The sequence below is a fragment of the Andrena cerasifolii genome, chromosome 6 (assembly GCF_050908995.1).
Source record: "Andrena cerasifolii isolate SP2316 chromosome 6, iyAndCera1_principal, whole genome shotgun sequence".
NCBI lineage: Eukaryota > Metazoa > Arthropoda > Insecta > Hymenoptera > Andrenidae > Andrena > Andrena cerasifolii.
Window position 1 is genome coordinate 2304107 of NC_135123.1, and position 17297 is coordinate 2321403.

At 37.7% G+C, this 17297-nt stretch overlaps 1 protein-coding gene and 1 long non-coding RNA gene across 4 annotated transcripts; one reads left to right on the forward strand and one right to left on the reverse strand.

The window, feature by feature from the left end:
- Positions 1 to 347: 347 nt before the first annotated feature.
- Nst (phosphoglucomutase 3-like protein nst) lies at positions 348 to 16324 on the forward strand. Of its 3 annotated transcripts, none has more exons than XM_076814084.1 (8): positions 348 to 635; positions 761 to 951; positions 6940 to 7010; positions 7093 to 7670; positions 7753 to 7976; positions 8636 to 8839; positions 11838 to 12146; positions 15991 to 16324. In XM_076814084.1, the coding sequence occupies exons 2-8, from the start codon at positions 857 to 859 to the stop codon at positions 16127 to 16129; spliced, it is 1620 nt and encodes a 539-aa protein (XP_076670199.1). In that variant the 5' UTR covers positions 348 to 635; positions 761 to 856; the 3' UTR covers positions 16130 to 16324. The 3 variants fall into 3 exon arrangements, with proteins under 3 accessions (XP_076670199.1, XP_076670197.1, XP_076670198.1); XM_076814082.1 differs by having other exon boundaries at positions 357 to 635; positions 7753 to 8034; positions 8682 to 8839; XM_076814083.1 differs by having other exon boundaries at positions 357 to 565; positions 7753 to 8034; positions 8682 to 8839.
- LOC143369809 (uncharacterized) lies at positions 2213 to 4736 on the reverse strand. The gene is made up of 2 exons (XR_013085492.1): positions 4065 to 4736; positions 2213 to 3995 (listed from the first exon to the last, which is right to left on the reverse strand). It is a non-coding gene; the product is annotated as an uncharacterized LOC143369809 (long non-coding RNA).
- Positions 16325 to 17297: the final 973 nt, after the last annotated feature.

The window sequence follows — 17297 nt, forward strand, 5'->3', positions numbered from 1 at the left end:
AATTTTCATTACAGGCTTACAAAAAAAAGTTGAAAAAACGACCTTTTCTATTTTTTTTGCTATTCCGAACAAGTGTATTTTTTTTTCAAAACGACGTATCAAGTCACTTAGCAAACTAATTCTTCTAGCTTCTAAAAAAAACTCAAGTCGTTTGGATTAATTTTAAAAAAGTTAAGCGATTGTAAAGAGTGTACGATTATGGCTGTGAGCCACTGTATACAATATGCAAAAAAAAATTCGATTTTTTAACCGACGGGTGCCCTTAATAAGAGTAAGGTAATCAATAAGACATATTGGTAGTTCAATTGATGCCCCTTCATTAAAAATTTGTTCCAGAAACGTAATTTGATCTAGCAAAGCTAGATGGACAAAATGTTTAACCAGCTCGAAGTAATATTTCAGGTTAATTGAATGTGATAGACGGCACAATTTAGTTTCTTATAATAGCAAATATATTTTGCCTGTCACAATGAAAATTACAAGTGAAAAGTCCGAATGGTTTCTGCAAAAACGAGAACTATTTATTAACAGTGTATAAAAAGTTTCGCGAAACTTTACGAAAAAGGTTAATGTGCATTTTTTCAAATATAAAAGTAAGTAAATTTGAAATTGAATTTGGAACTATTTATTGTTCTGTATGTTATTGTACATTTTATGAAACTGTATTTATATTTTTACAATATTATGATATTCGATGTTCTCGATTGTTTACGTGCGATATCGTATGTATATAGTGTTCCGTGTCACTTTCACCTTGTAGCATTTCGTTCAAGTGGTTAATGTAACAGGTGTTGTTGCATACGCGTGGACAAATTTTATACGATTTACCATTTACCGAAGCAAAAGTTAATAAACAATGGACTCTTCACGATTGGAAAACGTTCTCAATGCAAAATATAATAAGAAACATGATGGTTATGTTCAATATGGGACAGCCGGTTTCAGAACAAAGTAAGCTTTTTACTTTTATATTTTAACTTATTTTTATACTTAAAATCACGTATGTATATTTTTAATTATTGCTAATGTATATGAATATTTATTTAATCATTGAAATACTCAATTGCAGGAATTAAAAATAAAATGTATCTACTTATCGTTAGTTAATTTTCACATTTTTAAAATTACTGTTTTCACCGTTTCTAGTACATCATTTTTCTAATGAATTATTTAATTGTTTTATGTAGTTTCAAACATATTCTTTTAATCTTTGTTTCTATTTTTCCTAAATTTTCTTTGCTACCTCATTTTGATATATAAAAAATTAATTCAATTTCGGCAATATTCCTTACGTTTAGGGGCCGTCCTTTAATTACGTAAGAGTAATTTTGGCGAATTCTTACCCCCTCCCTCCACCAATATAAGAATTCGTAAGATTTGATATTCCAACTTAGTTTTTTCAGTTATTCAAATTCATTTAAAGGTTTATATAATTCATTGAACTCGGTTTCGGGAAATTTAAACTATAACTACATTTCCGGAACATTAATGATAGAATTTGTATTTATTGAAAATTAGGTTAAAAAATATGTAAGACGCTACCTGACTCCCCCCCTCCTCCATGTAAGAAAACGTAAGAAATTTGCGACCCCCTCCCCCCCAAAAAAGCCTTACGTAATTTAAGGATGACTCCTTACATGGTATTTAACAATTTCATATAATGTCAATGTACTCTATAACTACAATGGATATTTAGTAAAAACACTAGAATAGTTCGCATCAGGCAATTTCATCTTCTCGTTTTTGATTTTTTGTTAAGGAACTTCCTAATTACGCGGCAAGTGTTTATGACTTTGAAATGACAAATATCAAAGCTTTGCAAGAAATCAGTAAAAATCTGTTGTAATATATTTCACTACAATTGTGTTTCATTTTATTACTAATTGGTTTTTGTGTTTTTGATGAAATTGTGGTTCCAAATTAAAATTTCGTAAATATGATTAACACAGTGTTGATGTACAATCAGCTATGATATATTGAATTGTTTCAAATTCTTATTAGCACCATTAAGTCATTAGCTAAGCTGTCCTACAATTACTGGGTTCCCTATAGTAATAATGTAGTTATTGTTATTAATTTTTTTTTTCATCGTCTTTTATTTCTTGCTACACAATTCTGTATCATAATATCATTTCTGCAAGCTTATAGAAAATCATTTTCTATAGCTCTATAGAATGTATCGATTGGCATTTAAATTTTCGAATTACACTGCTGGGTAGTAATAATAAACGTTTATTTCTTTGCCATTTGGCCTTAGAAAGGGGTTGTACATACACAAGTTTCAGAGAGATATATACGTGCTATACAATACAATCGCGTAATTCATATTATGTGTGTCAACTAAGTTTTCTTTGGGATTACATAATTCGTGTCCTTTCTTGCTTTCCTTGCACCTATAATTTTCTGCATCCATTGTCTTCCTTCTCCGTTGTCTCTTAACAATTCTCTGATATTTATTCTATCTTTTCTCTGTCTATGCCTTCATACTCTTCTAATATATGCTTTAACATTTCTAATTTCTTATTGCATATCCCGTATTTATTTTCCTCCGGTTTTCAGTGCCTGTTCCTTTGTTCTCTATTTCCGCATCTAAACCTTGCGATCATTGCCCGATTTCTCTTACCCTAATCTGCTGATAAATATACTGGTCTCGTGTTCTCTTTCATCATCTTGTAGCTTTTATTATATCTTCCATTCCTTATTCTCTCATATTGTTCCTGTATTTGTTCGTGCCAGTCTATCTGCACTAATGCCTGTACTACTTCTATTCCTTCTTGTCTTTGCCTTTGTACTATCTGCATATTTATCCCGTTCTTCCTAAAGTACTCGATCCTTTCTCTCTCCCATTTGGACCTTTCTCCTCCCGTTAAATATCTCTCCCAGCATTGTTTCACTATTTTGTTTATCTTGGCTTCTTCTTTCTTCCAGTAAAAAAGGTGCGCTGGTGTATTAAATTTTTCCCGTATCTCTTCTACCTTCACCTCCTCTTCCCAGCCCCATATTTCTGTTGCTTATAGTATTATGCTCTTAACTAGACTATTAAAAAATATCATTCTTATCTCGAAGTTATTCTTAAATCTTTTTTGTCCTAGTCTCCAACTTTCTCTCATCGCGATCATTGACTTTTTGACTGTTTTTCTAACAAGTGGGCTCTGGTCTTCCGTTTCTTTGGAAATGATTCCCTAAGTGTTTGAATTCTTTCACTCTTACTATTTCTTTCTTCCCCCATTTCCATTTGTCTTTCTTTTTCTTACTCCTTCCTTTCTTGAATACTAGCAGTTTTGATTTTTCCTCATTTAGTATGAGGTGTCCTTTTCCTTGGTTCTTCAACCTCTTCAGTATTTCCTGTATTTCTGTTTCGGTCTTTGCTATTAGGACAATGTCATCCACATACACAATGGTCCATATTTTTCAGTTTCCTATTACTACTCCTACTGAGTGCCCTTTCTTCATATACTCTACTATGTAAATCCGCTATGTACAATGTAAATAGAGTTGGACTTAACGAGCATCCTTACCTTACTCCTTTTTTTTTGTCCAGAATTTCCTAGATATTTCTTCATTGACTTTGACCACACTTCTAGTTTCTCTATTTATTTCCTTGATGTTTTCTCCCATAAGGACTCGTGTGCTCACCAATGACCTTTGGAACACCAATTTGGCCAAAACGTTTCGCAATTATAGGGGACCCCAAAAGTAATAATTTTGCACTCATCGCACCAACTTGGTATTGCAAAGGTTGTGCGCTTCCCTCTCAGTTGTTGACTTATTAACTTTCCTCCACTATTTCACTTACTTTATCCTGTTTAACTTGTCGAAGGCTGCTTTCAAATCTGCAAAAATGTGCATAATTTACCTCCTTTTACTTGTAACTCCTTGTTCACGACATAGTTCAGGATGAAGATGTTGTCTATTGTACTCCTTCCACTTCTGAATCCTGCTTGCATTTCTGGGGTTAGTTCTTTGTCTTCTATTTCTTTTTTTCAATCGTTTTCCTGTAACCATCGCATACATCTTGTACGCTGTGTTGACGAGCATTATACCTTTGTAGTTCTTCTCCTTACCTCTGCCTTCCTTTTTGAATATTAGGGATACAAAGCCTTCATTCCATATCTCAGGAAAACCGACTCCTTTCACACTCTTCGGTACTTTCCTACCTCCATATATCCATGTCGTGTTTTCTAGTTTATTTTCCACTGCTGCCTTTCCTGATTACAATCTTTTTTGTTGCTTTACAACTTCTTCTATCGTTATTGTTTCCAGCTCCTCTTGCAGGTTTGCTGTTTTTTCTTCTTGTTCGTTCCATTCGTACCCTTCTTTAAAGTACTGCCTCCATGCATCCATTTTGATATGCTTTGTCGATCCTATTCTTCTTCACCTTTCTTTGTTGATATACCGCCATATCTCTTTTATGTCTATCAGTGGCTGTATTTCTTTTTCCTGCTTTTTTCTTGCCCTTATGTTCTTCTTGGCTAGGTACTTTTTCCTTTCTGCTACCTCTTTAGAGCTTTTCTACTTTCCCTTTTCTTTTCTGTACATTCTTTGTCCCTCCATTTGCTTTTTGTTTTCTTTACCTTTTTCTTTTTCGCCACCTTTCTCCTCGCCGCTTATTTATTTCTTCCTCCGTTTTTATCTTTCGTCTGTACACTAGGCGCCAGAATCGGCTTCCCTTCGGAAATTTGGCAACGTTGCATGTCACTAGAACCGCTGAGTTATGCTTAGTGACATGCAACGTTGCCAAATTTCCGATTGGATGCCGTTCTGGCGCCTAGTGTACTTTGATGTTAGCCTGTCGGTTTCCACACCTTGGTGTTCTATTTTGTCCACTTTTTTCACTTAAAAACAACGTTGTGGGAAAACCGCTCTGGCTTGTTTTCAGTGGGGGAAGTTACGTACGTCCACGCCTGCGCGTGAGACGCCGCGACGTCGAACCAATCAACGCCAAGATGGAAAACGATGGGAAATGAAACGACGCCAGCGCCAGGCCAAGCCAACTAGCCAAGGGAATCGGTTGTTGACGCTGGTTGGCTGCGGCCTCACTTGACTTGGCTAGTTGGTTTGGCGCTGGCGTCGTTTCGTTTCCCGAGGTGTTGATTGGTTCGACGTCGTGGCATCATCCCGCGCATGCGTGGACATGCGTAACTTCCCCCACTGAAAACAGGCCAGAGCGGTTTCCCCACAACGCTGCTTAAAAACCATATTACTGTCAATGTCCCTATTACTGCCACTTTATTTATTTCACTTAAAAAAAACGTAACGTATATAGAATGTACTATAATAGTAAGAAAAACAGTCCCAATTTTATGATAAATTCTTTTTTACACTATTCTTTATACGTTGCGTGTTTATCAAGTAAAATAAATGAAGTAGCAGTAATAGGAACGCTGGCAGTAATTGGGACATTTACCCTGGGGTAAATTTCCCGATTACCGTGCCCTGTCCTTATTACCGTGCCTTTATGCTTAAAGAAGCCGTACAGAAAAACTCGCATGAATAAATAAGGAAAGAAATTTGTTTAATTAAGTTAATCTATTAATGTATGTGTTACAAACGGGAAGGTTGCATTTTAAAACAATTAAAGCGTAGTAAAAAAAAATTCAAAAATGTATATGAAGATTTCGATGGATTTACCTAAATCCTTACTGGAAACGGTAAGGAACACGTACTTTACAGAAGTGAATAAATTAATAATTATCATGATTTGCACTTATGTAAAGTGTTTATTATATCATAAAAGGTTCAAATTTTATGAAAAAATAGCAAAATGAGCACTTTTGAAAAGTTATCGTATTTTTATAGTGAATTCGTTAATTGGGACAGCAATTTAACGCTTGTCCCTATTACCGTGGCCCTTCCAATGGCTCCCTCTGTAACTGCTAAACCTAACCTTACTTTCGTTTCTCAGAACGGGTGAACAGAAATTTATATTTGCATATTTTGCTGTTGTAATGAAAAGGTAATATTAAAATTACATAAAAACACCTTTTGTAGAGCAAAAAAATGTTTTGAACAGTTCAAAGTTCAAAGACATAACCTAACCGCGGGAACGCTATTCAAAAAAGGGCACGGTGATTGGGGGTACGGGAATAGGGACAACGTATTTTTCAGGGCACGGTAATTGGGACAAAAACATGTATTTTTATTTCAAATAAAAAAATATGAAAAATTATCAGTTTCAACCCGAAAAAATGCCTTAATAAAGAGAAAAGTTCAAAACACCAATATAAATTTTCATCAAGCAAAATTAAAGTAAGAGAAGTCAGTAATTAATTCCCTCGCGAGCAAGTCGGCGTCAAAGCACGGTAATTGGGACATCTACCCTATAAGTTGCCAGCGACGAGACGCGCGTCTACACCATTACACCGACCTAATAGCGAATTCGGCACCTCGCACTGACTCTGCAGTGGTGCTAGAAAATGACTAGGATTGGTTGTTTCTGATAGAAACGAAGATAGCTCTATAAGAATCAACCAATCCAAGTCATTTTTTGGCACCAGTGCAGAGTCAGTGCGAGTTACCGAATTCGCTATAACGTTCTCGTTATGTTTGGCAAATATGGAAGTAAAGAAATTTTCATTTTAAGCCAGCAAACTAATGGCATTACCTATACAAAATGACATAAACTAAATATTCATTATGTATTGTAATCATGTAGTACAGGGTTGATTAAGTGGTGGCTCGCGAGCCACCGGGGGCACCTCCACCTTGCTGCCACGCTGAACGGCCCCCTCCATACCTCCCAGACTCTGACGATTGCAGTCAAAAAGAGAAGGAAAGAAAGAGGAATCCACCGCGACCGTCAGAGTCTGGTCGGTATGGAGGGGGGCCGTTCAGCGTGGCAACAAGGCGGAGGAGCCCCCGGTGGCTCGCGAGCCACCAGTTAGTCAACCCTGATTTAGTACATTAATTATTTTCATTTTTTTTTAAATTGTATTGCAGGGCAGATGCTCTTGAACATGTCCTTTACAGAATGGGACTTTTAGCAGTGTTAAGGGCAAAAGTTAAGAATGGTGTGTTTAAATATAAAATTAAATATGAAAGTATATATATGTTATTAAATATTTCATTAAAAAAACTTTGATCTCCTCATAGCTGCAATTGGTTTAATGATTACTGCCAGTCACAATCTGGGATCCGATAATGGTGTAAAACTTATAGATCCAGCTGGTGAAATGTTAGAAGCATCTTGGGAATCCATAGCAACCAAGATAGCCAATGTGGAAGATTCAAATTTGATCTCTACAGTACAACAAACTATAAAAGAACAAAATATTAATATGTCTATAAATGCAACTGTAATAACTGGTAGAGATACAAGAGAAAGTAGTCCTGCGTTATTAAATGCTGCTATTGCAGGCATTCAAGCTCTACATGGAACTGTAAATGATTTTGGAGTAGTTACAACACCTCAGTTGCATTATATTGTTGTGTGTACAAATACTAATGGTAGTTATGGTAATCCTACATTACGTGGTTACTATGAAAAATTATCAAACGCATTTAAACATATAAGACAAAATGCGATTAATAACCAACGGTATGTAGCTGAGTTGTCATTAGACGCAGCTAATGGTGTTGGTGCAATTGCTATAAAAGAATTTAAAAATTACTTGGGAACAACACTCACCATCAATGTATCCAATGATGGAAATGGAGAATTAAATCACATGGTACAACTATATATTTTAGTATTAATGATATAAGTTCATTAGAATATATTTTAGTATTTTATTTAAAAAAATGTATTTATAGTGCGGGGCTGATTATGTTAAAGTGAAACAAGTACCACCTATAAATTTTCCTCTCACACCAAATGTTAGATGTGTGTCTATAGATGGTGATGCAGACAGAGTAGTTTATTTTTACCTGGATGGAAATAGTAAATTTCATCTTTTGGATGGCGATCGAATAGCAACGCTTATCGCAGGATATTTTAAAGAGCTTTTACAAGAAAGTCGTTTAACATTCCAACTTGGGTTAGTACAAACAGCGTATGCTAACGGTGGTTCCACTAACTACATTTCAAACGTACTGGTGCGTTGATATTGTTAATTTTTTTCTTGGTAATTATTTAGAAGTTTTCCATCCTCACCGATTTCAATGATTTTTGGATATGTTATCAAGATCAAGATTCTGAACAACTTTTTCCTATACATGTTACCGCCGTACGACCTTCGTTTTCGAGATATTTGCGAAAAACTTCTGTTGATTTATTCCGACACAACGCATTCCACTTTTCAACTTGTCCCAGGTATTAGTATTGGTTGGGGCTAGATTAGTGCGGGGGCGCGTAAAGCATGATAGCGAACTGATGTGAGTGTAGAGATTTGAACCAGAAACTTGAGGATGCCCGTCGACACCCTGACTCATATCGGTTCGCTATCATGCTTTACGCGCCCGCGAGCGCTAATCTAGCCCCAACCAATACTAATACCCAGGACAAGTTGGAAAGTGGAATGCGTTGCGTCGGAATAAGTTAAAAGAAGTTTTTCGCAAATATCTCCGAAACGAAGGTCGAGCGGCGGTAACATGTATAGGAAAAAGTTGTTCAGAATCGTGTCCACGACATCATATCCAAAAATCATTGAAATTGGTGACGTTAGAAAACTTATAAAAATTACTTTTTTTTTAATAGTGGAGTTGCCAATAACACGAGCTATAATTATAACTATTTTTTTCAGCAAATTCCAGTTGTGTGTGCATCGACTGGTGTAAAGCATCTACATAAAAAAGCATTAGAATTTGATATAGGAATATATTTTGAAGCAAATGGACATGGCACTGTATTGTTCAGAGATACTGTCATGCAAACAATAAAAAATGCTGCTGAAAATTTGGAGTAAGTTTTATTTAAGTTTACTGTTAATAATAATATTCATTATTTGGTAAAGTAAATATTCTTACATGTATTTTACATAATTTATATTATTGTATATATGTATACATGATAAGTTGTAAATACTACCTCAAAATTTTAAGCGTATTCTTCAGCACAAAACGAACAAAAAATAGGTGTAATTGTAGTAGGCACCGGCATTTAGGCAAGGGCTTATGGTGCGAGTGAGGCACATAGGTGGCGTCCATTTATGAGGAGTTCGGAGGACAGAGACCGCGGAGAGTCGGCTTAAGGTCTGCGCACACATATCCGTTCCGTGTCAGTTCCGTATCCGTGCGGTGTCCCTAATTTCACTGACAACTGTGTAGGAGGCCTGCTCTGGCTCGGTCAGTCCCAATTCAGCCGTTTCTGCGAGCCTGCTGTACAGTTCTTTCAGTCAGTAGGTGACAAAAGTATTCGTACACCCTTCAAAACAGAATAACATTTTTAAAATTGGTCCAAACGACGTGATTTTTTTTTAGAAGCTAGAAATATTAGATTCCCATGTAGGTGGCGTGTTTCGTCGTTTTGAACAAAATCGCAATTGGTCGGAATAGCGATGAAAATAATGAAGGTCGCTTTTTCCATTTTTTTCCTGTACCTGTAATGAAAATTTACAAATCCCTTAAGTAGGTAGATTTAACTAAGTTTTACTCCAATGCTGGTACATAGTAAAACATCTGGTTTCCTGTAAATGGTTGTTTTCCTCTACATCAGCAATCCACTGCTAATTATTAATGTAAAAGTACATTTTAATCTATACAATCTCATCCACACTCTTCCCTTTTCATGTCTAATGCTGTTTATGGGATGAACTCAATGCTTCCTCTTCGCTCGTTTTTTACTACATCTTTTGTGTAAAATCCAAATACATAACGCTTCAATCTCATTCATTCTTTCAGAGAAATATTTTGTCCAAAAATGTGTGAGGCACGAGAAGATATTTTTTATTGAAGAACAAATGATCGACACCTATCGCGATACGTGTTTCGCCCCGCGTCGTGTGAAAGAGTCCGCTCGTTTCCACGCTTCATCTGTCGACTTCAGACAAAAAGTATCGTGCGGCCGACGTTTGCGGGGTGGACAAAATCAGTATCGCGATATGAGAATCGTCGTGTGAACGGTTCTTATGGAAGCTATAATGATCAATGGAAAATCAGTATGCATCATACACGTATCGCTGTGTGAAAAAGCTCTAAAGCAGCGCTGTCCAAGGTTGCTCCCGCGGGAGCTTGGGGTTCTCCCACTCTCGTCCGCGTTGTCAGGGATACCGCCCGACGCTAAAGAGGCGACTAACACATAAGTACGACGTGCGTAGCGCTCGAGCGAGCCCCCCTAACCGCGAAGACGCTAGCCCGGCTAGCCCGTCATGGCAACTTTCTTAGCGTCGCGTGGTCTCCTTGACAACAGAAGACACGCTGTGCGAGAGAAAGATTGGACTCTTCCCCTGAAGCAGGCGCATGAGGGGCCCCTACGCTGGACAGGACAGCCCTGCTCTAAAGTTTGCACGCCCTGTTGAAACGCACATCCAGCTCCATTTCCCTAACACCCAGCATTCATGCATCCGATCATACCCTATACCTTACCGCGTAAAATTCAAATACAAAACTATTTTCATTACAATCATTAATAACGATCAGAATTATATCATGTTTGGTATAATTTCCATTGCGAAAACTCCAGCAACCTATTGGTGGTATTTGTATAGAGATATAATATTAATTATAGAAATGCCCATTTTCATTACTGAGTGGCCTATTGCTGTCCTTGTCTTTATGACTCAAGGGTCTAGGAACCCCGAAGCGCGTGGTGCGAGAGCTTCGACCCGAGAACCTTTCACGGTCATAAAAAAAGGTCGTGCTTTTCACCTTTCCTCGATTTCAGGACTCAGTCCAAATGCCCAAATATCGTTGGCAACCAAATTTTAGTTTCACTGAACGGATAGGGATTCTACACTGACATCTGCTGAGAACCCTGACACGGACAAGTCTGCGGTGCTCCATTGTAAAGCACGCAAACGATATCTTTTAACACTGATCCTCACGGCCCGGAACTGACGGGTACGGAGAGACCGTCGAATTTCACGGAACTGACAAGTGTGCGCTGCTCCATTCCAAAACAAGCAACCGATACCTTTTACGACCACGGAACTGACTCGGAACGGATATGTGTGCGCAGACCTTTAGCCGTGGTGGCAAACGCGACTGATCAGCACGCGGACGGCTCGGGTTCGATTCCCGGCGCCGTGGATCTCTCTTTCCGGCTCCTATATAATAAACATGGGTTCTGAAATCATTTGATTTAAAGATAGACACTTAGCTTAAAGAAAGTATTACTTGATGGGAAATCTAGGAAGTAGCCTCCATTGATATGCCTTATCATTAATCGGCTCATGCATTCGTGTAGTTCTTGCAGATGTTCTGTAAAGTCATATAAATAGATAGCAGTAATTCTTTGCTTTGTCTACTCTGATGTAGATTTATCGTGGTAAACGATAATTCGTTTGTAAACATTGTTGGCATTCATCGTGAATGAAAACAGTATCAACTTTTTATTGTAAAATAAATATAATGTGATCTTTTCCTTTGGATAATATTATTGGGTATTACATATGGACAATATTATCTTCAGATTAAATGATCGGTATGGTACACGGTAACAGATTGTTAGATTTATCTTTTTATCTTCTATAAGAGTATAGGCAAAAAATTATACAATGTAACAAATTATCAATAGTCTTAAAATTTGGAAAGAATTGTTTTGGGGGAATTTTCTTTCTATCATTTCAGTTGTCCCTATGAAGAGTTTAACTTTATTTGAAACTGTTCTTTCGCATCTCTCTATATAGGGAAGATATTTAAGTGCTCCCATTTAAATAGTCCACCTTGTGTATAATAAATAATATTGATTATATAAATATCTAAATAATATGAATTTATTTACACGTACTTTAATGTTACAGATTGCCTACAATTGAAAAAGCAGCTGCATCGAAGTTAGCAAATATAATCAATGTGATCAATCAAACAGTTGGTGATGCTTTTAGTGATATGCTATTGGTAGAAACGGTTCTGCATATGAAAGGTTGGAGTATTACAGACTGGGAAAGAAGTTACGAAGACTTACCAAATAAACAGTTGAAAGTAAAAGTCAGCGATAAAAATCTCATAACAATGACTGATGCAGAAAGACGATGTGTTACTCCTGCGGGATTACAAGATAAAATTGATAAAGTGGTATCGCAGTACAGAAAAGGTCGATCTTTTGTAAGGTACGATATCATTTTAGTTATACTCTATAGTTATATACTATTATAGTTATTAACAGGGCCGTTCCTGGGTTTTGGCCGCTCAGGTGCAAAAACAATATTGCCGCCCTTATTAATTAAAAATTCTTTAATTAAGAATTCAATATGCAGTGTTTTCTTTTATATCTATACATGCATAATTTTAAACAGTTATCATGCAAAAGAGTTTCGATTATTATTTTTATTAATCAAACTTTTACATATAATAAACGGCCTGCGGCCGCCCCTACGTTTGGCCGCGCCCAGGTGCGAGGCACCTTCTGCACCCCTGCCAGGAGCGGCCCTGGTTATTAAGTCTACATAATTATAATTACCCTAAAAGATTGTTTAGTTTGTAAATATTAACACAAACGATGTTGGGACTGGGCATTACTCTAACAGTTGAAGACCAGAATTTATTAAAGGATCTGAGTTTATGTAAAAACGTTTGAAATTGACAAAATTGCAAAAATTATGGGTAGTTTTTACGAATTCTGATTAGCAATTCTTAACTTGGCCGTTATTTGGTAGTTTCTTTCAAGCATTAAATAGTTAATTATTTTTTAATAATAAAATGTTATAAAACTACTTTGACTTTTCTACAAGTTTATTGAATTTTTCCCCTTTTATCTGGTCATGATACTGAAACAATAATGTACCCAGTAAACAAACTGACCGCAGTATGTTAGCAGATTGCCAACAGATTCGAGTAGATCCTGCGTCAGATTCGGGGCCTACTAAGTCCGCATTTAACTATGGTTCTGTGGTCAGATCCTGACATCAGCGGTGAGCCTGCGATTGACGGCAGATACCGAGCAAATCCTGCTGCCTATCTGCCCCCAAATCGCGTTGCACAGAATCTGATCGATTTCTGCCATTAAATTGTATCAGCAGACCCTGCCACCAATCTGCTCGCAGGTTAAGGCAGCACAATCTGTTGGCTTTCTGCTGTCAGTCTGCTTTCATCATCGAATATAACAAATCGTGTGTCAAATCTGTAGTCTTTCTGTCACAAACATTTGTACTCAGGCGTTGAGCAAAGTCTGCAAAACGGACGTGGCTGACTAGGTATAATTCTACTTCAAAAACACAAAGCAACTTAGAAATGTACCGACTAGTGGTCGACTAGTCGATTAAGCCGACTATCCGGCCACTTTTTTAGTCGCCGATTAGTTGGCGACTAGTCAGCTTCTTGGGGGCCAATTCATCAGTTAGTCGGCTAAGCGGCCAAAACCCTAGTCAGTACATTTTTAATATTCACACTACCAAGTATTAGATAAAGAATGATGAAAGGACATTGTATTACATATTTTCCCTTCTAAAGTAGAAGTAACTGCTTGGAAATACCTGTCTAATTTGAAACAATATCTTGCCAGACCTTGCCTACGTAATATGTAAAGATTGTAAAGTGGCGCGCAGGGTCTAGACACCTCAATGTATTTTTTTGTTAATGCGGACTGTACCCTCTAGCACAGCGCTGTTCAGCGTAGGGGCCCCTCACGCGTCTACTTCCCCTTCCAACCTTCCTTTCGAGCAGTGTGACTTGTCGTCAAGGAAATCGCGCGACATTTCCGTAGACAAGGAAGCTGAGACGACACGCGCGACGCCGACGTTCACTGTTACTTTGAATCGGCCGCGCTGTGTGCCAATGGCAACGGCGGACGCTAGTAGGGGACGGCTTTTGCCTCTCAAGAGGCGAGTTGGACAGCTCTGCTCTAGCGAATTGATGCGGGGGGGGGGGGCAGATTACTATAGCCGGGAAATTTGAACCTTGGAGTAGGTGCTCTTCAGTTAAATTCATCGAACTTCGGGAACGACTAATACAATTTCTGTATGACTTGAATACACATAATCATATTGTATGTATTCTATATACAATTTTAGATGTGTGCGTAATCCTGCAGAAATTGTATCTCAGACGTTAGTTTTTCAAGGAACAGAAACTAAACGGTACACATTTGTTTGTTTGTTTAATGAACTCTTTTATTGTAAAGTATATTAAAGAAATTTATGAACTTTATTAAAAATGTAATATACGGTTCTTATGGTATGTATAAAAAATAACAAGAAAACACATTTTTTCAGATGTTTTGAACAAAAAATGGCGGCACAATAGCTGCACAGCTGATACGTATTTTCCATTTGAGTCATACCGCGGTAGAATTTTTCACGTCCACGCTGTTGGACCTAGAACAGAAAGACAAAACCTTCTGTCTCTTTGTTCTAGGTCTGTCAACGTGAAAAATTCTGCCAGGGAATGACTCAGTTGGAAAATACTTATCGGCTGTGCAGCTATTATGCTGCCATTTTTTGTTCAAAACATCTGAAAAAATGTGTTTTTTTGTTCTCTATACATATCATAAGAACCTTATGTTACATTTGTAATAAAGTTCATAAATTTCCTTAATATCACCTCCAAGGTTATACTACCATTTATGGCCTATCACCGTGGCGTTACCCCTTATGAGGTGATTCTAGACAACAGAATAAGACGAACGTTAAGAATAATGTTATTGCTGTTGAGACATTGTTAGTTATCAGCGTTTAAAGATGTGCCTAAAAGCAGGCAATCCGCGTGTAGCGCTGCACGCGGGAGAACTTAGGTAAGAGGTCAAGTAATGGTAGCTACCATCTCACGGGGTCACTTATCTCAGAGAAGCTGCGAGAAATTTCACCACAATCGGCATGGCCACATGATTCTGCGACAGTTAATTAAAAATTAAAGGATATCGTTGAATAACACCAAACTTGCCTGCTCGCTAAAATCCATTGTTTCTATTATTATATCCACTGTGTGCTATCGCAATGCACACGTCCAGAAATCACACAAAACATAGAATCACACCACCTCCAAAAAAGAAAAAATATTAGATCTCGCACTAAACATGTAAAAAAAAAAGAAAATTAAAAAAGTACACAAGTTTACCCGTACTGAAACACTTTTGTCTTATTCTGGTGTCTAGAATCACTCCTTAAATTTTCTCCAAGCAGTACTCGATCACTCTACATACATAGTTATAGTTTAAAGTTTAAACCAGCGCTGTCCAAGGTCGTGTAGGCGTACACTCGGAGCCCTCCCACTCTCGTCCGTGTTGTCAGGGATACTGCGGCACACTAAAGAGGCGACCATGACAGACAGGGTCGCACGGAAATCCCGTACGGCATGACATATTTAGCGGTGGGGGAACGCCACGCATGTGCGTGATGGCGCCGCGACGTCGACTAATCAACGCCAAGGTGGGAATAGAAACGGCGCCACCGTCAAGCCAAGCCAAGCTAGGCAAGCCAGGCCAACTAGCGTCGCCGGGAATCGGTTGTCAACGCTGGTTGGCTGCGGCCTCACTTGACTTGGTAGTTGATTTGGCTTGACGGTGGCGCCGTTTCGATTCCCACCTTAGCGTTGATTGGTCGACTTTGCAGCGCCATCGCGCACATGCGTGGCGTTTCCCACCGCTAAATGAGTCATGCCGTACGGGATTTCCGTGCGACCTTGATGATAGACCTAGCCTGGTTTACCCGTCATCGCGCTGTGTCCTTGACAACGGACTGCACGCTACGCGAAAGAAAAATTGGAAGGGGAAGCAGGCGCGTGAGGGGCCCCTACGCTGGACAGCGCTGCTTTAAACTATCACTTTCTAATCACAGATAACATAGTCACTCATACTGCTGTGTGTAATGAGTTAAATCATTTAGATATAATCACTGGCGAAACTGATTTCTTATATAGGTATCTTTCGAAATAACATATAAAAGTTTATTTTGAGGGCGGTCTACGAAAATATAATACTTTTAGGTGATCCAAGTTAAAAAAAATTACTTTTATTTTCAGGCCATCTGGAACTGAGGATATTGTACGAGTATATGCAGAATGTGAGAATTCAAGCGATCTTAACAAATTAATTATTGATGTAGCATTATTGGTCTACCGATATGCAGGTGGTGTTGGACCGGAACCTCAACTTTTATAATAATAAACATTCCTCCCAGATTTTTACACTATCTACAAATTTTATTTTATAACATATACCCTATTAATTAGAGTTTATAAAAACTCTGACATAATGTATATAAGGATTATATATTTTAATATTGTTAGTCTTTTACATCTTTTAATTCAAATGTATTTATTATGTAACAGAAATTATAATAAAAAATATTAAAAAGCAGAGATGGGCAAAAATTTTATTTAAATAAGAATTTCGAATAACGAATCAAAATTAAAAAAATTATTCGTCATGTGTCGAAGAAATTTAACCCGGGTTAACGCCCAATAAATTTTTCAACTCTAACTTTAACTTTAACTTTAACTGTAACTCTAACTTTACTTTTACTTTATTCGACTTCGAATAATTTTCTGTTGGACGTTCGAGCCGCCGAGGATCGGGGATTGAGGATTCCCGCGCGTTACAATTTTGTACATAGTATCGCCCAATGACGGATCTCGGCGACTAGAACCCGTGCTAGAAAATTATTCAACGTCGAATAAAGTTAAGGTTAAATATGAAAAATGTATTTAATGCTGAAGTTAAAACGCTTAACGAATAAAAGAATTAACTTAATTCGTCGAATAAATTCTCGTTAAATAAAAAAATTAACTTTCTTCGTCGAATAAATTCTCGTCAAATAAAAAAATGAATTTTATTCGCCAAATAATTCAAAGATAAAGAAACTTTTATTTGATCCGTTATTTAAATAATTTTTTATTTAGTTAATTCCCAACTCTGACTAAAAGTGCGTGGGTATTGTCACTGAAAAACTGTAGTATTCCCTTGCAATAAGCTTAATTTACCCTCGATATATGTCAGGGCTGGTGAACTTCTCCGCTGGGGGCAGAGATGGTCTGGAATTCCTAAATTAATCCTAGTCGTAGTGGAGGGGGAACATCTACAGGAGTGGCGTTAATGTGTGCGTGAAAATGTCGTGACGTCAGCCAGCCGACGCCAGCGCCAACGCGAAGCCAACTGCGGCCAATGAGCGTCCCTGGAAAATACGTTGTCGATTTGGCGAATTTTATGTTAAGATATTTTCTCCATCGTCAAGTGTTGGCAAGAGGGGAGCATGAAAGGGTGAGGAAATGTACCGCCAATTCACGCAGCACGAAAAAGACAATAAGCAGCTGCGTTTAGGTCGGTAGTA

Bases quoted from the DNA above. Each gene is read 5' to 3' on its own strand.
- Nst (XM_076814082.1), top strand. From the start codon at position 857: ATGGACTCTTCACGATTGGAAAACGTTCTCAATGCAAAATATAATAAG. The intron at 8,840-11,837 runs GTAAGTTTTATT...TTAATGTTACAG, and splicing joins AATGCTGCTGAAAATTTGGA to ATTGCCTACAATTGAAAAAG. The intron at 12,147-15,990 runs GTACGATATCAT...TTTTATTTTCAG, and splicing joins AAAGGTCGATCTTTTGTAAG to GCCATCTGGAACTGAGGATA.